The 20,413-nt window shown below is 48.8% G+C and overlaps 1 protein-coding gene and 1 long non-coding RNA gene across 3 annotated transcripts; one reads left to right on the top strand and one right to left on the bottom strand.

Moving 5' to 3' along the window:
- Positions 1-6,438: 6,438 nt before the first annotated feature.
- On the bottom strand, positions 6,439-17,017 carry LOC100563337 (uncharacterized). 2 transcript variants are annotated; one of them, XR_010005281.1, is made up of 3 exons: positions 16,773-17,017; positions 9,169-10,238; positions 6,439-6,782 (listed from the first exon to the last, which is right to left on the bottom strand). It is a non-coding gene; the product is annotated as an uncharacterized LOC100563337 (long non-coding RNA). The 2 variants fall into 2 exon arrangements; XR_506209.3 differs by lacking the exon at positions 16,773-17,017 and adding an exon at positions 15,726-15,861.
- nkx2-2 (NK2 homeobox 2) lies at positions 16,139-19,716 on the top strand. Its single transcript, XM_003220069.4, has 2 exons — positions 16,139-16,397; positions 18,762-19,716. The coding sequence occupies exons 1-2, from the start codon at positions 16,139-16,141 to the stop codon at positions 19,334-19,336; spliced, it is 834 nt and encodes a 277-aa protein (XP_003220117.1). The 3' UTR covers positions 19,337-19,716.
- The last annotated feature ends 697 nt before the right edge of the window (positions 19,717-20,413 follow it).

Here is a 20,413-nt window from a genome sequence, read left to right as displayed (position 1 = left end):
GTCTCGACGTGGATATGGATGAAGTTGAGGAGGAGAAAGACGGAGAGGGGGAAGGAGGAGAGGTGCCCTAAAAACGGGAAAGCATTTGATATATGACAGAGGAAAAGTGTTCTTACCATACATCAAGGGAACCACTGACTGCATAGGGAAGCTGATGAAGAAACACAACCTGCATCTACAGATCTACTAGGTAAATCCAACAAATGTTACATTCAGCAAAGGACAAGTGGGATCCTCTCACCTCTGCAGGAGTCTGCCCTATACCATGCAGCTGTGGACAAGTCTACAGAGGGACCACCAAACGCAGCATTGCCCAAACAGGAATCAAGGAACATGAAAGGCACTGCAGACTAACTCAACCAGAGAAGTCAGCCATAGCAGAGCACCTGGTGAACCAACCTGGACACCGCATATTATTTGAGAACGCAGAAATACTGGACCACGCTGACAACCGCCATATCAGACTACACAGAGAAGCCATTGAAATCCACAAGCATATGGATGATTTCAACAGAAAGAAGGAAACCATGAAAAGGAACAAAATCTGGCTACTAGTATTTAAAAAAACTCTAGAAACAGGACAGTAAATAAAGAACAACACTCTGAAACCAAGGGAATTCCAACACCTCCCAACAAAGGATTCCCCCAGGCAGGAATCAGTCAGGCTTTGAAGCTGGAAGGCTTTTCAATGCTAATCAAGGCGATTAATTGCAACATTCACACTTGCCTCAACAGACAAGAGTTCTTTCTCCCACCCTGGACCTTCCACAGATATATAAACCTCCCTGGCCTAGTTTCCAACAGATCTCACAACCTCTGAGGATGCCTGCCATAGATGTAGCTGAAACGTCAGGGGAATATGTTTCTGGAACATGGCCATACAGCCCGGAAAACCCACAGCAACCCAGTGATTCCGGCCATGAAAGCCTTCGACAGCACACCTGATATATGTTTACAACCGGATCCAAGTCCGGTTTAGGCACCGAAATGCTCGGTGCGCCTGGAGTTTGCAGACTGGTTTAGGGGGTGGAACGGCCCACTGAGATGTGGGAAATGTTAAGACGAGAAGACGGTGCGTGTTGCGGAAGAAGAGGCCCTTCCTTTTGTCCTTTCTCAAGCTTTAGGGCTTGAGACTGGAGCTCCGGTGGCATGACAGAGAGACATCGGTCTCCTTCCCATCGTAATTTCGAAGGATCTGAACGGTGTCTCTTAGTCGATCCAAACAGCTACGTTTGCCTGCATGCTTCAAAGGCCGTGAAGGCCTTTCCTAGCCAGGTGTTCGATTTACTTGCCTCCTCTCTATCCTCCGTTATGATACGGAGAGAGCAAAAGGATGTCGAACCATATTCGCCATGCGGTGACTGTACAACCTTCACTTTATTGTATTAGCAAGCAGCCACAATTGGTATACTCTGCATCAGTTGTTTCCTCGTTTCGCCCTGGCCACTCCGCACATTGCTATGGGGATGCCCAGATGCACTATCCAGGCGGCTGTTTGTTTAAAAAATTAGGCCCTCTTCGATCTTCAAATATAAAGACACCTCCCTGTGGCCAGGTTTGCTTTCTCGCGGCAAGGTGGCATACCGCCTCCAATCACTTAACACGGCTCAGTTGCGCTTTAAGTGCCCGGCTGGACTGGTGAAGGAGTCTGAAGCCTGGCTTCTTCCTTTCCGGAGGGAGGGGTGGAGGGAGGTCAGTGTGTGTCAAGATCCGTGGGAATCAGCCCATGGCTTCGGAGTAACTAAACCGCTCCACTTCAGGTGGACTCCGGAGCCAGCCTGCTTCGGAGAGCCGCGGGGCAAGGAGGAGGAGAAGCCAAGGCTTCCTGGCCCCAACTCCCTGGTATATGAATTGTCCCCAGATGAAGCTAGCTTGGAGACTGCCCTTTCTTTCTTTCTTTCTTTCTTTCTTTCTTTCTTTCTTTCTTTCTTTCTTTCTTTCTTTCTTTCTTTCCTTGCTTCTTTCTTTCCTTGCGTCCTTCCTTCCTCTCTCTGTGCCTTCCTTTTTATTTCTCCTTCTTCCTCTCTCCCTCTCTCTATATTTTCTCCTTCTTTCTTCCCTTCCTCCCCTTCCCCTTCCTTCCTTCCCTCCCTCCCCCTTTCCCTGTTCCCTTCCCCATGCTCTTCCCCTTCTCCTTTCTTCCTTCTCTCTCCCTTTCCCCTTCCTCTTCCCCTTCCTCTTGCTTCCTTCCCTCCACTTACTCTTCCTTGTTGGAAATAGCAACCTCCCAAGCCTCTCACTATTTGTTTATTAATATACATGTTTGCTAACCTGTGTTCTATGTATATGTCGATTTGCCGGTTTTACTCTTTGGTGTGGGAAGGGATATAGACATGTGATTGTACTGTGCATGTTCAGACTCAGGACTCCATTTTGTAATCAGGTTCTGCTTTACACCTCAGTGGAAGTAGATGCATGTGTTGCAAAGACCTCAGTGGAGGTGGATGCATGTTTGTTTATGGACTTCAGTGAGTACAATTATACTACAAGACTAGTATACTCAACACAGAGAAAACTACATCCTGTCTATAACTGAACCTAAATAAGAAATGTACCTGTATGGTGAATTAGTACAAGATGTTTGTGAGTAAACAAGATATGTTCTTTTTCAAAGAAGACTTTGGTTTTTTTTAATCTCTGAGTGCATATTTAAAACTAAGAAGTTTCAAGGGAGTGTAAATCTTTTGGGCAACTGCAACTTCAACTTCAAAAAAACAGCTGTCCTCTGCTAACCAAATATATTTTTGTAGTGGTATGTCTTTGTCCTTGGTAGTTCAAAGACATGGTTCTTCAGTTTAACAGCTGAGTTACCTGTGTGCCATTACATGAATGCTTATGAATATCACTTGTTCCAAGGGTCGATTTCTAACACGGTCATGTTTTTCTTGACTAGTGGTTTTTAAAAGGTGGTCTCCACATGTTTATGGAGATTCACATTTACCAAATAGATATGACCTCAGTTTTTTTCCTTTTCAATAAGGTTATGATTGTCATTTATTTCCAAAATGATACATGCCAGAGACTGGGTGCAGTTACTTCCAATACCCCTTCCCCCTTTCCCCTTCCCCTCATCTTCTTCTTCCCCTTCCCCTCTTCTCCCCTCCCCATCTCCTTCCTCTTCTTTCCTTTCCTTCACTTCCTCTTCCTTCCTTCCCCTCCCCTTCTATTCTTCCCCTTCACTATCCCCATCCCCTTCCCCTTCCTCTTCCCCTTCCTTCCCTCCACTTCCTCTTCCCTCTCCTTCTCCCCTTTCCCTTTCCCATCCCCTTCCCCTTCTCCTTCCTTCTCTCCCCTTCCTTCCTTCCTTGTCCCTCTTTGGCCCCCTCCTTTCCCCTGCCTCTCCTCCCCTCCGACCACCACCACGAAGAAAGGGAAGGGGGGGGGGAGCTGCAGCTGGAACCAGGGATGGAAAACCAGCCTTAATCTCTCGCAAAAACCACGCTATCAAAGCTCGGATCAGCATATCTAATGTAAACGAGCTTCCACACATCAATAACGTGCCACATCTGGCCCTTGGGGGTTTTACAGCGCCTTAGCTACCGAGCGATTTATGGGAAGGTGAGCCGGAGGGGGGGGGGAGGCCTGGAGCAGCGGACCGGATCGGCCTTGGCGGCGGCGGCGGGGGGGGGGGGGGGGAGCCTGAAAGAGCCTCGGCAAGTTGCGGAGTTATAGGGAGGGAGGGGCGGGATTGGGGTGACAAAGACCGCGGATTAGGGGGGAGAGGGAGAGCGGCGTGTCCATCTGCTGAGGAGGAGCCGCGCCGGGGCCGGTGGCAGCTGAGGGAGAGCCATCCAGGAACAGGCGTGTTTGCACTGCCAGTCCATTTATTACCGGGGAACATATGGCCAATATTTTGTCCCACGTCATAGAGCAGGAAGCAAAACAAACAAGACGGCGTCGCTGAGGAGAAAGAGAGGGAGGGAGGGAAAGAGAGAGAAGGAAGGAGGGAGGGAAGGAGTCAAGGAAGCTTTATATAGAACCCCTCCCGCTCCTCTCTTTCGAGGCCCCAATCTCGTCAGGAGCTGCTGACTGATTTGAGACAATAATGTGAGGGCGCGCGGAGGGAGGACGGAGCGGGGGTGCGATATAAATGTGAGGCCGCGCGCGCCGCGCGCACACACACACACACACACACACACTCAGCCACGCGCCCACGCAGCCAGGCCTCCCCTGGGACCCCCTCATTCTCACACACACGCACACACGCAGCACACGCGGCTCTCCACCGACGCAGGGACGCAGAGCGGCACCAGCAGCAGCACCAGGTGAGGCGCTTCCTTTCCTCCCCCCCCCCCCCCTCCTGTCACATAAGGGACAGAGAAGTCAAGTTCGGGAGAGGAAGAGGAGGCTTGGGGTTGGTCTCTGTGAGGGAAAGGTGACTTTGGCGCCGGAAAGTGAAGGCTCTCTGAGGCGAAGGTGGGAAGAGAGGCTGTAAAGTGGTCGTGAGTGTTCGGGAATCTGTTAAGGCTCCAAAATAACCCTCACTTGGGGCGATTCCACCACAAATACAGCAATTTACCAGAAGTCAACTTCATAACCAGCAGAAACTTACGCGTGGAGAGCTGGGATAAGCTTCCATTCCTCGGGATGGTTTAGGATTGGAGAGGAGGGGAGGCGGCCAAAGTGAGGCGCCTGGGAGGGTCCTGCTGCGGTTTGACGCGCCAAAAAAATAAGGCACTGAATGGGACGCCTGAAGCAAAGCGGACTCTCCTCAAAAAAGGCGGGAAGTGTCTGCTGTGGGGTCTTCACCTGTCCCACGCGCTGCTCCTGAGGGAAGGGTTGGAAGGGAACCCTAAAGACAGAGGGAGAGAGGGGCAAAAGGATAAACAGACCCCCTCGGGTGTCCTATAGGTTCCCCTTTGCCGCCTGGGAGTCTCCAGGGAAGCCTTGCTGGCTTTCCTCCCTTATTGGCGAGGTCCTTCTTTCCAAGGGCTGTCCCACAACTTGCCCTGAAAAGGCTCTGCTGGCCTCTGGGAGACCGTTTTCCTTGGCTGCGCCTCCAACTCGGGTCCTCCTGCTTTGGCCGAGACCCGAAATCTGCCTCAATTCATGCCAGAGATTCTCCAAGGAGTCGACAGAGTTCGCCACAGGATCAGGAGTGGCTCTTCTAAGCAGAATTGGGCGCCTTTCATTGGCAAGTGTTTCACCTTCCAAGTATATTTTATAGATATTTCTTGCATTTCAAGGAAACTTCGGGGAGGTGGCTTTCTGTTGCTGGAGCTACCCTGCCATAGAATGCGGTTTGAACTGCATTTATATGGTCTACACACTGACCATATAACGCGGCTCCAACTGCATTATGTAGCAGTGTAGATACCGTGTATGTTGAAAAGTCCTCTGCTACTTGTGTTATGGAAGGTTTTCATGGCCGAAATCACTGGGGGCCCTTCCACACAGCCCTATATCCCAGAATATCAAGGCAGAAAATCCCACAATATCTGCTTTGAACTGGGTTATCTGAGTCCACACTCAGATAATGTGGGATTTTTCTGCCTTGATATTCTGGGATATAGGGCTGTCTGGAAGGGCCCTGGGTTGTTGTGAATTTTCTCGAGCTGTATGGGCATGTTCCAGAAACATTCTCTCCTGACGTTTCGCCTGCATCTATGGCAGGCATCCTCAGAGGTTGTGAAGTCTATTGGAAACTAGGCAAGTGGGGTTTTATATATCTGTGGAATGTCCAGGGTGGGAGAAAGAACTCTGGTCTGCTTGAGACAAGTGTGAATGTTTCAATTGACCACCTTGGTTAGTGGGATTTCTAGCAATCATGCATGCATTTAAAGTGGGATGGTCTCTGTAGTCACTTGATTTGTTCAGCATGTCCAGTATCTAACATTGGTAAGCATTGAATAGCCTTGCTGTTTCAAGGTCTGGCTGAGAGAATTTGTTTTTTGGGGGGAGTGTTAGCTGGCCCTGATTGTTTCCTGTCTGGAATCCCCCCGTTTTGAGTGTTGTTCTTTATTTCCTGTCCTGATTTTAGAGTTTTAAAATACTGGTAGCCTCAGTTTCTGTTCTCTTCTGTGTGGTCATCACTACTTTAGATAACTCTGATTCCCTTTAAAGGCCATCTATTTAAGCTTTTAAATTGGTGGAAGAGATCTGGGAGATTTTGTCTAATACTTTTCGGTTTTGAAATAGGAGGCAGTTTTGAGTTGCTGCTTTGCCCCATCTACCATGCACCCTGATTTATGTGTGTGTGTGTTATACACAGTAGATAATACGAACTGAATTCAGAGAACCAAGTGCCTCCAACTCTGTCTGCATGGAGAAGCAGAAATCTCCTCTGGTCAGATTGCCCTTATCAAAAGAAAGAAAGGTAGAAAGGCTTGGTCTTTTCTTTGGGGAGAAGAGTTCTGAAGGCAATCTGACCATGTTTAATCTCATTGAGACACGTTTAATCATTAGAGGGAGGCGAACGAATAAAGCTGAAAGATTGGCTGGAGGGAAGGAAGCTTTTAGTTTGCTAATAAAACAGCCATAATAGACTGGAACCGAGAGGAGAGCCGGAGGCCAGACTTAGCTTTGGCAGAAAATAATGCATGCAGCGGAGAGGGAGCGTTGCAGAGAATCTATCTATGTGACGGCGCTAGATGTGGTGGCGACGACAAGACCTCCTTTTGTTGGTTTGGGTTGTTGGAAGAACAACTTATCCATTGACTTGATTATTTCCAAATCATGTTCTGCGGTTTTGGTATATTTGCGGAAATCTCATTAAGGTCGCTTCATCCAACTCCTGACACGTGCCCTCTGGCTTTGCCACAGCCCGTAAATAACCGATTAGCCTGTGGGGAGAAAAAGAAATAACGTCTATTACAATGTATGGCCCCTGGAGATTTTCCCAAAGAAATGCGGGGAAAGCTTGTTATCAAAGGGAGCGAGAGAAGAATAATTCGTAATCACCATCACACGAAATGCTTCATTTAGATGTGAAGATCCTCAGCACCAATTTAGTTAGTCATTTTCCCCAGTGTGAGAATGACAAGGAGAGGATTGTTTTTGCAGGAGGAGACCATTTGAAAAGTGGGAGAGCAAGAGACAGATCCCATCCTGAAAGCGCAGGATATAGGATTGATCCCCGCCTTCCCTCTAGCTTCCTATATCCGTGAGAGCCTTTGTTTCTCTTCTTCCAGTCAGGCAAATGTAGCGCCGGCCTATGGACACTTCAGCATCTCCTGTTTCAGTTCAATAATCTTTGGATACCTTCATGAGCTCAGCAAGGGGTGTTTCTCCCTTTCTGAGCTCATGGAGGTGTCCAAAGATTCTTGCCTCCAAGAGTTTCAGACGATGCTACCAAGTCTAAACTTACGCTTCTATATAAGGCAATTTTGTCAGGGAATCTGAGCAATTAGGCTCCAAATTACCCCTCAGTTGGGGCTATTCCACCATAAATATAGTAGATTAGCAGAAATAAACTTCATAACCAACAGAAACTTACTAAGTTTCTGCTAAGTGAGCTAAGATAAACTTCCATTCCTCAGTTTCTGCTGGTTATGTAATTTACTTCTGGTACTCTGCTATATTTATGGTGGAATCACCCCGAGGGTTATTTTTGAGCCTAACCGCTCAGATTCCTCAACAAATTTGAACTGAACTATAGGGTCAGTGTAGACCTATATAATGCAGTATGAATTGCATTGAACTCCATTATATGGATCTGTAGTATACTGACTACAGGGCCAGTGTAGATCTATAGAATGCAGCATAAACTGCATTGAACATTATATGTATCTGTAGTATACTGACCACAGGGCCAGTGCAGATCTATATAATGCAGTATGAACTGCATTGAACTGCATTATATGAATCTATAATGCACTGACCATATAATGCAGTTCAAACTGCATTATGTGGCAGTGTAGATCAAGTCCAAGTTAGTTTTGCTCGAACTTTCTCACTTCAACACTGTTTTCCTTGAGAAGGGGCATTATTACAATTATCATTCTTCCTCGAAGAACTTTTGCTCTTCCGCAAATCAAACCAAAGCCATACTCTTGTGTTAACTAGACCAGGCTGCTGTTTAAACATGCTGGGAGGTTTTCTGAGTTGAAACTGATGTTAAGGAAGCCACCCCAGCTCTTCCTGATGGATGTTCAAGTGCAATTTCAGTCTGTTGTGTGGGGGAAGGTTTTCCGTCCTCGCATTCTCAGAAACCTCGCATTACCAGCCACAAAAGATGGGGCAAACTCGCCCTCGCCCTGGCTCCTTTAAAACAAAGACTCACAAGGATCGTCCCCATTGTTCTCAGGTGCCTTGCGAAGGTGAATCTCTTAGCTGCAATTATCAGAAGTAGATTTGCTGTTTGCATTGTCTTATCCTATTGATTTCAAGTGTACCCTATCATGGAAGTATCCAACCTGAGATAAAACACATGAACCCCGCAACCGGGGCTTTGTGCTTGCTTTCAGCGTTTCCTCACGAGAAAAGGTGGGGTGTGTTTTGTGTTTGCGCGAAGGGAATGGAAACAATTTGCTCGCACCTTTGCTCTAATCAAACAATAAACTAATCCACTTGAAGGTTGTTATCTGAGATGGGATGCTGCGATGGGTGAGAGATCAACCCCTATATACTCAAGCTCTCTCGCTTCTCCACGCGCGCTCTCACACTCACATAAACAAACACACACAGGCTCCTGATGAACACCTTTTCCTCTACAGCCCAAACAAACACGCACACCAATGAAATGCAGCAACAACTCAGTGCCTTACCATGAATAGAAAAGACCTTGCGCTTTTTAATGACCAGGAATGCTTCTGTCCAGTTGCAAAAATTAAAAGATAAAGCTTTTGAATTAGTTTTCTACCACCAAGGCCAAGAACTAGCTCTCTGCATCTCTCCCATTCACCCACTCACACACATACATACTCCCGTCCTGCAGAGTTGGGCGTTGTATTAGATTAAAAATTAATTTTGCCTGGGATTTACTTTTAATCTCTACGCAAACCTATCCTGAATAGCGACACATGTTATTGGGTTGCTAGGAGCTTTCCGGGCAGTATGGCCATATTCCAGAATCATTATCTCCTGACGTTTCGCCCACATCTATGGCAGGCATCCTTGTGAGGTTTGTTGGATACTAAACAAGCGAGGTTTATATATCTGTGGAAGGTTCAGGGTAGGAGAAATAACTCTTGTCTACCTGAGGCAAGTGTGAATGTTGCAATTAATCACCTTGATTAGCGTTGAAAAACCTTGCAGCTTAAAAGCCTGGCAGATTCCTGCCTGGGGGAATCCTTTCTTGGGAGGTGTTAGCTGGCCCTGATAGTTTCATGTTTGGAGTTTCATGTCTGGAGCTACCCAGTGATTCCGGCCATGAAAGCCTTCGACAATACATGTTGTTGCTGCTGCTATTGTGGCCTGACCCAAAGGGCAAAACCTTTCGAGACTCTTCTGTTACAAGCAGCACTGTTGCAGGGTGTAACTGGTATACTTTTCGCATCTTGCTTCAGAATAGAACACAACTTTCCTGATGAAGAGCCTTGCCTTCGGTTCCTTAGAAAGGGGAGGTGGCTGCAGCCTTCAGCCAGCCCTCGCATAGCTATAGCCTCTCACGCTAGAAGTGCACTAGCAATTTGCATGAGTGTAGTGGCTGAGAGGGTCTTTGCTTTCGTCGGGACAAACTGTTTTTAAAAGGCCTCCATTGTGGATTTTACAAAATAATATTAGGAGTGTCTCTCTCTATCCGCATTTTGGATGCCCAGTTCTTTTCGGGTTAAGACACCTGCACAAATCTGTGAAGAGGCGCCTGCCTCGTGTTTGAGCTACCTGTAAAAGTAAACAGGTAAACACTTCCCGCTCCTAGAGGGCACTTGTGCTGAAGTACAAGCACTTAGGCTGTGTACACGCACCTCTCCTTCTCAGCCTCTTGTCCAATTGTTTAAATAACCCCCTCCATCCTTTAATTCCTGGATTTAGGGCCCGTAGCCTGTGAGTGGAAGCCTTCTTCAAGTAATGGGCGGGCAGGACTCCTGCCACTTTGGCGGCCAGGTCTCAGCAAACAGCCACCACGGGAATGTCCGACCTCGGATCGGCTTTAATTGTTGCTGTTTGAAGCTGGGGATTTATTCAGAACGCCCTTGTTTGTTGAAATCCACTCTTCCGTAGGATTTTCCTTGGTTTAGCCAACAAGTAGACAATAGTCTGGCCAGATGTTAGCCTTCTATACAACAGCAGCAAAGAGGTCCCAGGAAGCCAAAGGGCTCGGGCTTTCTGTCGCCATGACCAAGTCCATCAGAGAAAACCTATAAGAGGGAAAGAGGAATGCGACTTCAGGAAATAATCAGGATATTCTGCAATTATACTTCGGAAATCAGGTGCTGTTCATCCTATCCCTTTTATAATTTGGTTGGGAAGAGAATTTGTGGAGCAATCCAAACTATAAATTGAAGGCCAAGGAAGGCCTGAACTACCAACCAATGGAAATGACCCTCTGTGTGTCTTAAATTTAGTGAACTGCAAGGTGTCCCTCAAGGGGATGCCAAAACCCTGAGCTGAAACAACATAGAGAAATGTTTTGAAAGGAGGCCCGGATGCTCACACTTCGCTGGAGCAAATAGGAAGAAGTGGAGAAGCCACTGAAATCCACATGCATGTGGCCAATTTCAACAGAAAGGAGGAAACCATGAAAATGATCAAAATTTTGCTACCAGTATTTTTAAAAATTCTGAAATCAGGACAGTAAATAAAGAACAATACTCTGAAAACAGAGGAATTCCAGACATGAAACAATCAGGGCCAACTAATACCTCCCAACAAAGGATTCCCCCAGGCAGGAATCAGTCAGGCCTTGAAGCCGCAAAGCTTGTCAATGCTAATCAAGGTGATTAATTGCAACATTCACACCTGCCTCCAACAGACAAAAGTTCTTTCTCTCACAAATATATAACCCCACTTGCCTAGTTTCCTACAGACCTCACAACCTCTGAGGATGCTTGCCACAGATGTGGGCAAAACGTCGGGAAAGAATACTTCTGGAACAACCCGGAAAACTCACAGCAGCCCAGGGGATCTTTAGGTGCGTTAGGAGAGAAAGCAAGGGCAGTCCTGTTTTGTCACTCTCCAGTTCTCTCCCCCCACCAGTCCCCCTTCTTTGCATTTTAGAGAATGCTGTAGGTAAGGCAACCTTGTAGGTGAGTCCTGCGTAGGCTGTGGCGAGGTTGGGGGTGGGGAGAAGCGGTGGCGATAGGGGACGGAATTATGACTTATTGCAGGTCTTTTGTGTACAAAGGAGAATGGCTGGTCACAGTCCAGCTGTGTGGCTCAGTCGGTGTGTGCGCGCTTCTCAATGGCCCATTGTCACCCGCGTCGCAAGGGAGGCTGATTAATGTTCCCTGGGAGCCCTGATTTTCCCTTAGGAAAATATTTGCTTATCAGGTGGCCGGAGGGAGCAAAGCTGCCCGGGGCGCGGGTGCTCCGTCCCAGGGCACCAGAAGGCCTTTATTGATACAGATCAACAAGTGAGATGTTTCTCCCGAACATCTTCCCTTCTTCTCTCAGGGAAACCCTTTTGGTCACCCACGGCACCCTTGGGTTTAGGCAAGCAGTCCTATCCCACCGGGGAACAAAAGCAGAGGAGCCCAAGAAGAGCAGCCTTTTCCAAGGCTTCAGGAAGGGCCTGTATAGATAAGAAAGAATGACATCTCCCCACACATTCCTCCCCACCCCCACATCATCTCCCACCTCTCCCCTCCCTAGGACAAGCTTCTGTTTAACAGGAGAGATGAAATGTGTGTGGTCGTGTGTAGTTTGTTGTGGAAGGCTGTCATGGCCGGAATCGCTGGGTTGCTGTGAGTTTTCCGGGCTGTATGGCTATGTTCCCGAAGCATTCTCTCCTGGCGTTTCCTCAGAGGCATCCTCAGAGGTTGTGAGGTATATTGGAAACTAGACAAGGGACGTTAATATATCAGTGGAAGGTCCGTGGTGAGAGAAAGAACTCTTGTCTGTTGGAGACAAGTGTAAATGTGGCAATTAATCACCTTGATTAGCATTTAAAAGCCTTTCAGCTTCAAGGCCTGGCTGCTTTCCTGCCTGAGGGAATCCTTTGTTGGGAGGTGTTCGCTGACCCTGATTGTTTCCTGTCTGGAATTCCCCTAAAGAGTGTTGTTCTTTATCTACTGTCCTGATTTTAGCGTATTTTTAAATACTGGCAGCCAAATTTTGTTCATTTTCACGGTTTCCAGTGTAGTTTGTTGCTGTTATTTGTAGCTGCGTGCAGCGACTGGCTTCCTAAAGTCTTGTTCTTGAACTGCGAGTCTTGTCGCCTTGGCTGAGCTCCAAAAGGAGGGAGCTTTCTCCCTCTCTGTGTGTCTCTCGTTCTCTTTCTCTCTCTCTCTCTCCCCCCCCCCCTCAATCTTCTCTTCTCCCCTCTCTTCCGCCTCTTTAAAATTTCATTGCAACGCGGAAGAACAATGAATGGTCGCTTCACCTCACCACTCTCTAAGTAAATGTATTTATTTACCGACTTATTTGCTGCATTATCTGCTGTTAATCCTTTCTGCTGGTGGTTTGAGATTCTCCTCCCAATCGCCGAGCTGCCTTCCTCAGCCTTAAATGGTTTGGGAACATTATCTCAAGTTAGCTCGTTTATTTTCAAACCCAGCCCGGCCCTCCCTCCTTTTATAGACACATATATTATTATCTCTAATAGTTCCTGCAAGGCTGCCAAATTCTAACTTAACCCTTCCTTGGTAAAGTATTGATATCAATTTAAAATCTAGTCTTTCTGGTACACACAGAGGTGGAGGGGAGGGGGGACTGGTGCATTTATTTTAGTATTTCTTACTCGAATAAAAGGAAGAGCCGAGCTAGGGAACATCTACATGAAGGGGTTTTCCTTAATATTGTGGCAAGATTCCGAAATGAATGAAGAGATAGTCCATTGAAAGGCGTTGAATGCCATGACAACTAGGAACAACCTCAGATTTATTCCAAACAGTTAGAACACATTGAAAGAGGGCGTCAATCATGTATTATTTCGCCAGTGAAATAAATGCAAAACCTGGTTCAGGACAAAGGCTTCCAACAGAAGCCGGACATTTGTCTACATTTCGCCCATTGTCCGCAGCTTAGCAATCGGTTTGTATTTGTGTTTGCCCCGGTCCGACCACCCAGGATGCGCTCAGAGACTTGCTTCAGGGAAGAGAGAAGAAGAAGAAGCGAGCAAGCCCCGAGCATTGTCATCCACATCACATACGACATGGGAGGCATGGGCATGGGGAGGGAAGGAGGGAGGTGGTGGGGGCCAGGCATGCACGCACAGAAATAAACTGATCAACAATCATTAATTGCTCGGGACCCTCGCGTCAGATGGCCACCCCACCCCCAGGCGCACATCCTCCAACCCAAAGCTCCCCCGACGCCCCCCCCAAGGGGGGGGGGGATGGAAGCTCCACTTGTCCACCTTCGCAAGTGGCTGTGAGAAAGTCAGAGCAGTGAAGCATTTTGAAAGTGTCAGGAGGCTTTAAGGGGGGTGGGGGAGGGAGACAATCGCGTTTGACCCCCCTTTTAGAAAGCCTTCTCTTCCCAAAGCCGGCTTTGAAGGCCCCAGGAGGAGTCCCTTCCACCCAGCACGGGCTTAGCAGAAATATCGGGGGTCAGAGCACCCCACCTCCAGCAGAAACAGCCTCTCTTCCTCCGCCGCCGCCGCCACACCCAGATTCCCTCGGAGATAAACAATGCGGCCGCAGTTCGCCTTCCGCCTTTAAAAACGGGGGGGGGGGGGGGGGAAGGGGCGGGAGAGAGAGAGAGATCCACCAAGGACCTACCAGCCGTGAATGTCTGGGGACCAAACCAGCCCCCCCTCCGTGAAGTAGGGGGGAGGGAAGTGGACGAAGCAGAGAGAAAGAAAATAAGGAAACTGAGCCCTCAAACAAAAAAGTTTGGATCAAGTTAAGACCCCCTGTGCTGGGAATTTTCCTCCCCTCCCCCCCGAGGTTTATTGTCTTTCAGGATCCCTCTGGAAGCTCTGTAGTGCTATCTAAGTAAGGACAGCATCTTGTTTTGGTGGGAAGCAAACTATTACTAGAGGTGCTTTTTAAAAAGGGCCCCAATTATTTCTCATTCTCCCGTTTTGTTTTGTTTTGTTTTGTCTTGTCTTGTTTTGTATTGTTTTGAAGCAATGGTTTTAAATCCTCTATTGTGGTGGAAGCCTGGGATTTTCTTTTCGAAATCCCATCTAAAAATAGATCGGATTACTGTGATTTTTCCGGCCATGTTTCAGAAGCATTCTCTCCTGACGTTTCCCCCACATCTGTGGCAGGCATCCTCAGAGATTGTGAGGTATATTGGAAACTAGGGAAGGGAAGTTATATATATATATATATATATATATATATATATATATATATATATATATAGAGGGTCCGGAGTGGGAGAAAGAACTCTTGTCCAAGTATGAATGTTGCAATTAATCACCTTGATTAGCCTTTCTGCTTCTAGGCCTGGGTGATTCCTGCCTGGGGGAATCCTTTGTTGGGAGGTGTTAGCTGTTCCTGATTGTTTCCTGTCTGGAATTCCCGTTTTCAGAGTGTTGTTCTTTATTTACTGTTCTGATTTTAGAGTTTTTAAATACTGTACAGATTTTGTTCATTTTAATGCTTTCCTCCTTTCTGTTGAAATTGGCCACATGCATGTGGATTTCAGTGGCTTTTTATATAGTCTGACATAGTGGTTGTTAGAATGTTAATACAGATTTTTTTAAAAAAAACACACACACACAAACCCGGCCCTCTTTACCTTCCACGGCAGCATGCCTTGCTGAACGGACAATATAGTCTCTCCAGAAAGGAAAGAGCGAAACAAATTGGTGGTGTGCAAATATTTTTTTAAAAAAATCGTTCGACTCTATCGAGGAGCTGAATGATCCTCTTTATTGCCCGTTGAGCTGATTTCGGAGCAAACGGGAATCAATTACTTGCTGTTTAATTTCTAGCACTCATCCTTAAGCCTCAACCAAAATATTGACCTAGGAGGTTTACATAAGTTGGGCTCTTGCCATCCCAACAACATCTTGTTTAGGTGACAACCGATAATTAAAACAGCCCTCTCTCCTCCTAAAGGTGGCGAGTTGAGCTCGAACCACTGCAGAAGAGTCAGTCCATTTGCCAGCAAAATATACAATTTTCTCTCTGCACTGCACAGGAAGGGAGGTTTATGTCAGCCACGAAGGGAAAATGAATGCAAAATCGGACTGGGGCCATTTTACACAGACTATCAAGGCAGAAAATCCCACAATATCGGCTTTGAATTGGGATATCTGAGTCCACGCTGCTGTATATTCCAATTCAAAGCAGATAATGTGGGATTTTATTCAGCTGTGTGGAAGGGGCCTAGATTTTTTTGGGTGGGGGAGAAGGAGGAGAGGGGATGGTATATCCCGGTGGCAATTTGTTAAAACGGTACTTTCAAGTAGGTGGAATATCTGTCGGGCTACTTGGAGTCCTTTGTATGTAAATACCGTTCAGAAAAGGAGGCCCTCCCCATCTTGGTAATTAATTGACACGTTATACCTCTCATCATGTGCTACAGCACCAATGGTGGAGGCTCGCATCCCACCCAATCCCTTCCCCCCCCCCCCCCAACCCCGCAATTTCACATCTGCAAACACTGTCTTCATCCACTTGACTCCCAAGACCCGCCCACACGTGGCCAACCTTTTGCGTTTTAATGTATTTCTCCCTCTACCCCTCCCTCCCTGCTTCCTCTCGGCAGGTTCATGTGTGGAGACCAACCTTATATGGACTGCCCGTCTCGGCAATGGCTTGTTTTTTTCTCGGCGCGCTGGGCTTAAAGCAGACCCTCAAGTAAACGCAAGTTGGCATTTTTCCTGGAGTTACAAAGTCCCAGCCGGTCGACACAGCCGCCGCCCCCTCCGCCGCGACCCAAGCCCCAAACAACAGGCATTATAAGCCGAGAGACTGACGCCGATTTGCCCTCTCTCCGCCCCCACTGCAACCCCCCTCGCCTTCCTCTCTTTCCTTCCTTCCTCTCCTCTCCTTCCTTCCTCCTTCCTTCCTTTCTTCTTCCCTTCTTTCTTTCCTCTCTCCCCCTCCCTCTCTCCCCCCTCCCCGGTGCATGTTTGGCGCACCCAGAGGATTGGCAAACTGCTCCTTCAAAGTTCCCTGCCTCCAAAATTGGCCGGAATATGTCTCTGACCAACACAAAGACCGGCTTCTCTGTGAAGGACATCTTGGACTTGCCTGACACCAATGACGAAGACGGGTCCGTCGCGGAAGGCGGGGACGAGGAGACGGAAGGCTCGGAGCCCCCCAAGAAGGCCGTTTTGGGGGCGACTGCCTTGCAGGACGCGGTGCAGGGGCTGCCGCTGAAGAGCCCCTTTTACGACAGCGCAGACAACCCCTACACGCGCTGGCTGGCCACCACCGAGAGCATCCAGTACTCCTGTGAGTAGCAGCGCTCCTCGTAGGCCACCGAGCCCAGCTCCCCGCCCCGCGGCTTCCCCCTGCTTTGTGGGCGTTGGGTTTGGGGAATCCTCCTTGAAGACAACCAAGTGGAAAGGGGGATTTTTTTTTTGTTTGTGTGTCAGGAGCGACTTGAGAAACTGCAAGTCCTTCTGGTGTGAGACAATTGGCCGCCTGCAAGGAGGTTGCCCAGGGGACGCCCAGATGTTTGATGTTTTACCATCCTGTGGGAGGCTTCTCTCTTGTCCCCGCATGAGGAGCTAGAGCTGACAGAGGGAGCTCACCGTCCCACCGGCACAAAGGTTTAAGCCATTGCGCCACTGAGGGTTCCAGGGGGAATGTTTGTGTGTGCATTACCTTAACCTGGTCCGGGTAAATCATGGCTTTGGATCCTTTTTATTGCTATGCTTCGTTTCCAAATCTTCTGAGGCTTGCCCCTTCTATTCCCCCTCAATTGCTCTCTAGCAAGCGGGAGAAGAGAGGGAGCTAGAGGGAGAAGATGTTGAAGCCAGGCATCCCCGTTCCCCTGCCCCCGTGGGTGGCTTTTCCCCCTTCCCTTCCTTCCCTCTGCTCCCTTCCTTCTGCTTCCCTAGCCTAACAGAGCGTGCTTTGTGGGGAAATGTTGGATGGCCTCGCTCGAGGCGTTTGTCAACCGTCCCATTGGCTGGGCCGGATCAAAGAATGGCTTGTTAAATTATCCCTTGAAAACCTATCCACGTAGCACCGAAAGAAGAAATCCGTTGTGTTCGTTTGTTTTTAAGGGAAGTGTCCCAACTCCAAACCCGGCCAAAGAGAGAGAGGGAGAAGGCCACGATCCGCAGGGAAGTTCTCCTTCGCAGTCCCCTCGTTTAGTGGAGGGGAGCTGCCCAAGATCACCCTGGATTGCGCCCGATATACTGCCACCACTTTAAAAATCGCCTTCTCTAGCCCCGATATTCCTTTTTTTGTTCCCCTTTTTTAATCGTGTCAGAAGCAACTTGAGAACATACTGCAGGTCGCTTCTAGTGTGAGAGAATTGGCCGTCTGACCAGGGGACACCCGGCTGTGTTACTGGGAGGCTTCTCTCATGTCCCCGCAAGCTTTTCCTGAAACATGTAAAAACATATTAACTCAGTATAGGTATTTTGCCCCATTCCCTCTTAATATCCGCTTGTGTTTCTGTATGTAATTTTCCGCATGCGTTTGTGTGTATTACGTAGAATGAGGGGGGAAGGAGATAAACGAGCAGAGACAGAAGATGCAAACAGAAGTTAGGATGGGCCGGCTGCAGACTCTGGCTGGTTCTTCACTAGCAAATAATGCTTTGAAATACATAATACGATCCACACTGGCCATATAATACCGTTCAAACGCTACATTGTCAAATAATATAGTTTGAATCGCATTGCATGGGCTTTTTGTTCGCGTCAGGAGCGACTTGAGAAACTGCAAGTCGCTTCTGGTGTGAAAGAATTGGCCATCTGCAAAGACGTTGCCCAGGGGACATGAGAGAAGTTGCCCAGGGAACACCACGATGTTTTACCATCCTGTGGGTGTCCCGGTATGGGAAGCTGGAGCTGACAGAGGGAGCTCACCCTGGTTCCCGACCAGTCCTGCCAGCACATGGGTTCAATCCATTGCGCCACCGGGGGCTCCTGCATTGTGGCAATTTCCCGTGGCTGGTTTGAACTGTATTGTATGGACAGTGAGAACCACACGGCTTTGGACTGCGTTATATGGCTCTACATTGGCCATAACACGCAGCTCAAACTGCATTATGTGGCAGTGTAGAATTGTAAGAATGGGCCGCTGCAACCCCCACCCCTGCCGTTTCTTGAGTCCTAATTTTCCCAAAGGAAAGGGAAGGAGAGGAAAAGGAGTTTAAACTTCATTAAATTGGATTATATGCCAATGTGGATTCATGCAATGCCATTCTGTGGCAGTGCAGGTGGGCCTGGGTCTGACCCGTGCAACCCCCTGCCCTTTCTTGAGTCATAATTTTCCCAAAGGGAAGGAAACGGTCATAAAATACAGTTTAACTGCATTGAATTGGATTATATGCTAGTGTGGACTCATGCAAAGCAGTTCTGTGGCTGCGTAGGTTGGCCTGGGTCTGGCCTGTTCAATCCCCTTCCATTTCTTTAATTTTCCCAAAGGAAATAGAAGGAAAAAGAGATCATAAAATACAGTTTAAATTGCATTGAATTGAATTATATGGCAATGAGGAACGCAATGCATTTCTGTGGCAGTGTATGTGGGCCTGGGGCGGGAAGGCGGCCCGGACGAGCGCGGGGCTTGCCGTGGGTTGGCTTTCCTTCCTCCTGACGCGCTCCCTTCCTTCTCTGTGGCCCCTTTTGCCCCCCGCAGTGCACGGCTTGGCCTCCAGCAACTCCCAGCCGGACTCGGCGTCCAAGTCCCCCGAGCCCTCGGCGGACGAGTCCCCGGACAACGAGAAGGAGGCCTCGGGCCACGTCGCGGGCGGCGGCGACTCCGGCAAGAAGCGCAAGCGGCGGGTGCTCTTCTCCAAGGCGCAGACTTATGAGCTGGAGCGGCGGTTCCGGCAGCAGCGCTACCTCTCGGCGCCGGAGCGGGAGCACCTGGCCAGCCTGATCCGGCTGACGCCCACGCAGGTCAAGATCTGGTTCCAGAACCACCGCTACAAGATGAAGCGGGCCCGGGCCGAGAAGGGGATGGAAGTGACTCCTCTGCCCTCCCCGCGCCGCGTGGCCGTGCCCGTCCTCGTGCGGGACGGCAAGCCCTGCCACGCGCTCAAGGCCCAGGACTTGGCCGCCGCCGCCTTCCCCGCCGGCCTCTCCTTTTCCGCCTACGGCGCCCAGTCGCTCCAGCAGCACATGCAGTACAGCGCCCAGTACGGCTCCGCCGGCGCCCCGCAGTACCCCTCCGCCCACCACTTGGTACAGGCCCAGCAGTGGACTTGGTGAAGGAAGCCAGCGAGCGAGGAGGGGAGGATGGATGGATGGAAGGAAGGATGGATGGATGGATGGTGGGAGCGCCCAGAGACTGGTTGGCGGGACCCCCGCCGCCCAGCGCAGGAGCAGGCCGAGGAGCAGCGGGGTCCTGCAGACCGGGGATTGTTGGGGGGCGGGCTTGTCCGGACTCCGGTCCGGGAGGGACGCGGGGAAGACGTCGCCAGGGAGGGGGGGCTCCTTCTTTTAGGGCTGGGGAGGGGTCCGTTTTCATTCTTTTGTGCACCATGTTTACAAGGGGAGGGGGAGAGGGGGTTGCGCCGTTTACCTGTCTACCTACGAGTACAAATTTTAAATAAGAAGACATAAGAATAAAAAAAGAATCCAAAACTCAAGCTCTTGTGATTTTTGCCAAGTATCTTTGGGTGCTGAAGACGCCGAAACAGATGTTGTTGGGTTTGTGTTGTGGAAGGCTTTCATGGCCGGAATCACTGGGTTGCTGTGAGTTTTCCGGGCTGTGTGGCTATATTCCAGAAGCATTTTCTCCTGGCCCACATCATTCTCAGAGGTTGTGAGGCCTTGAAGCTGCAAGGCTATTAAATGCTAATCATGGTAGTCAATTGCAACATTGTCAAACAGACTCCCACCCTGAACCTGCTACAGATATACAAACCTCACTTGTTCAGTTTCCAATGGACCTCACAACCTCTGAGGATGCCTGCCATAGATGTAGGCGAAACGTCAGGAGAGAATGCTTCTGGAAAATGGCCATACAGCCCGAAAAACTCACAACAAGCCAGTGATTCCGGCCGTGAAAAAAATCGAGATGTTATTGTTCTGATGTGGGAGAGCTTTAATGTCATTGGATGTTTCTTTATGCCTGCTGTCTAAAATTTCGACGTCTGTTGCCGTTGCTTTTTACTATTTTTCTATATAAATGTATGCTTAAATAGATGTACTTCCAAGGAGAACTTTTTGTTCTGTTTTGTTTTGTTTCTGTTTTATTCCTCGCGAATAAAACAGAAGCGCACACGGAGCATAAACTACATTTCCTGAGATACGCATGTCGAGGGGAAGAAGAGGGATTTTGGG

This window comes from Anolis carolinensis, chromosome 4 (genome assembly GCF_035594765.1).
Source record: "Anolis carolinensis isolate JA03-04 chromosome 4, rAnoCar3.1.pri, whole genome shotgun sequence".
Taxonomy (NCBI): domain Eukaryota; kingdom Metazoa; phylum Chordata; class Lepidosauria; order Squamata; family Dactyloidae; genus Anolis; species Anolis carolinensis.
The sequence above is the reverse complement of the archived record's forward strand: the minus strand, read 5'-3'. Positions and strand labels throughout refer to the sequence as shown.

What these genes read in the sequence shown, in the direction of transcription:
- nkx2-2 (XM_003220069.4), top strand. Translation starts at nt 16,139, where the DNA reads ATGTCTCTGACCAACACAAAGACCGGCTTCTCTGTGAAGGACATCTTG. An exon ending in CGAGAGCATCCAGTACTCCT is followed by an intron (nt 16,398 to 18,761) that starts GTGAGTAGCAGC and finishes TGCCCCCCGCAG; the next exon opens with TGCACGGCTTGGCCTCCAGC.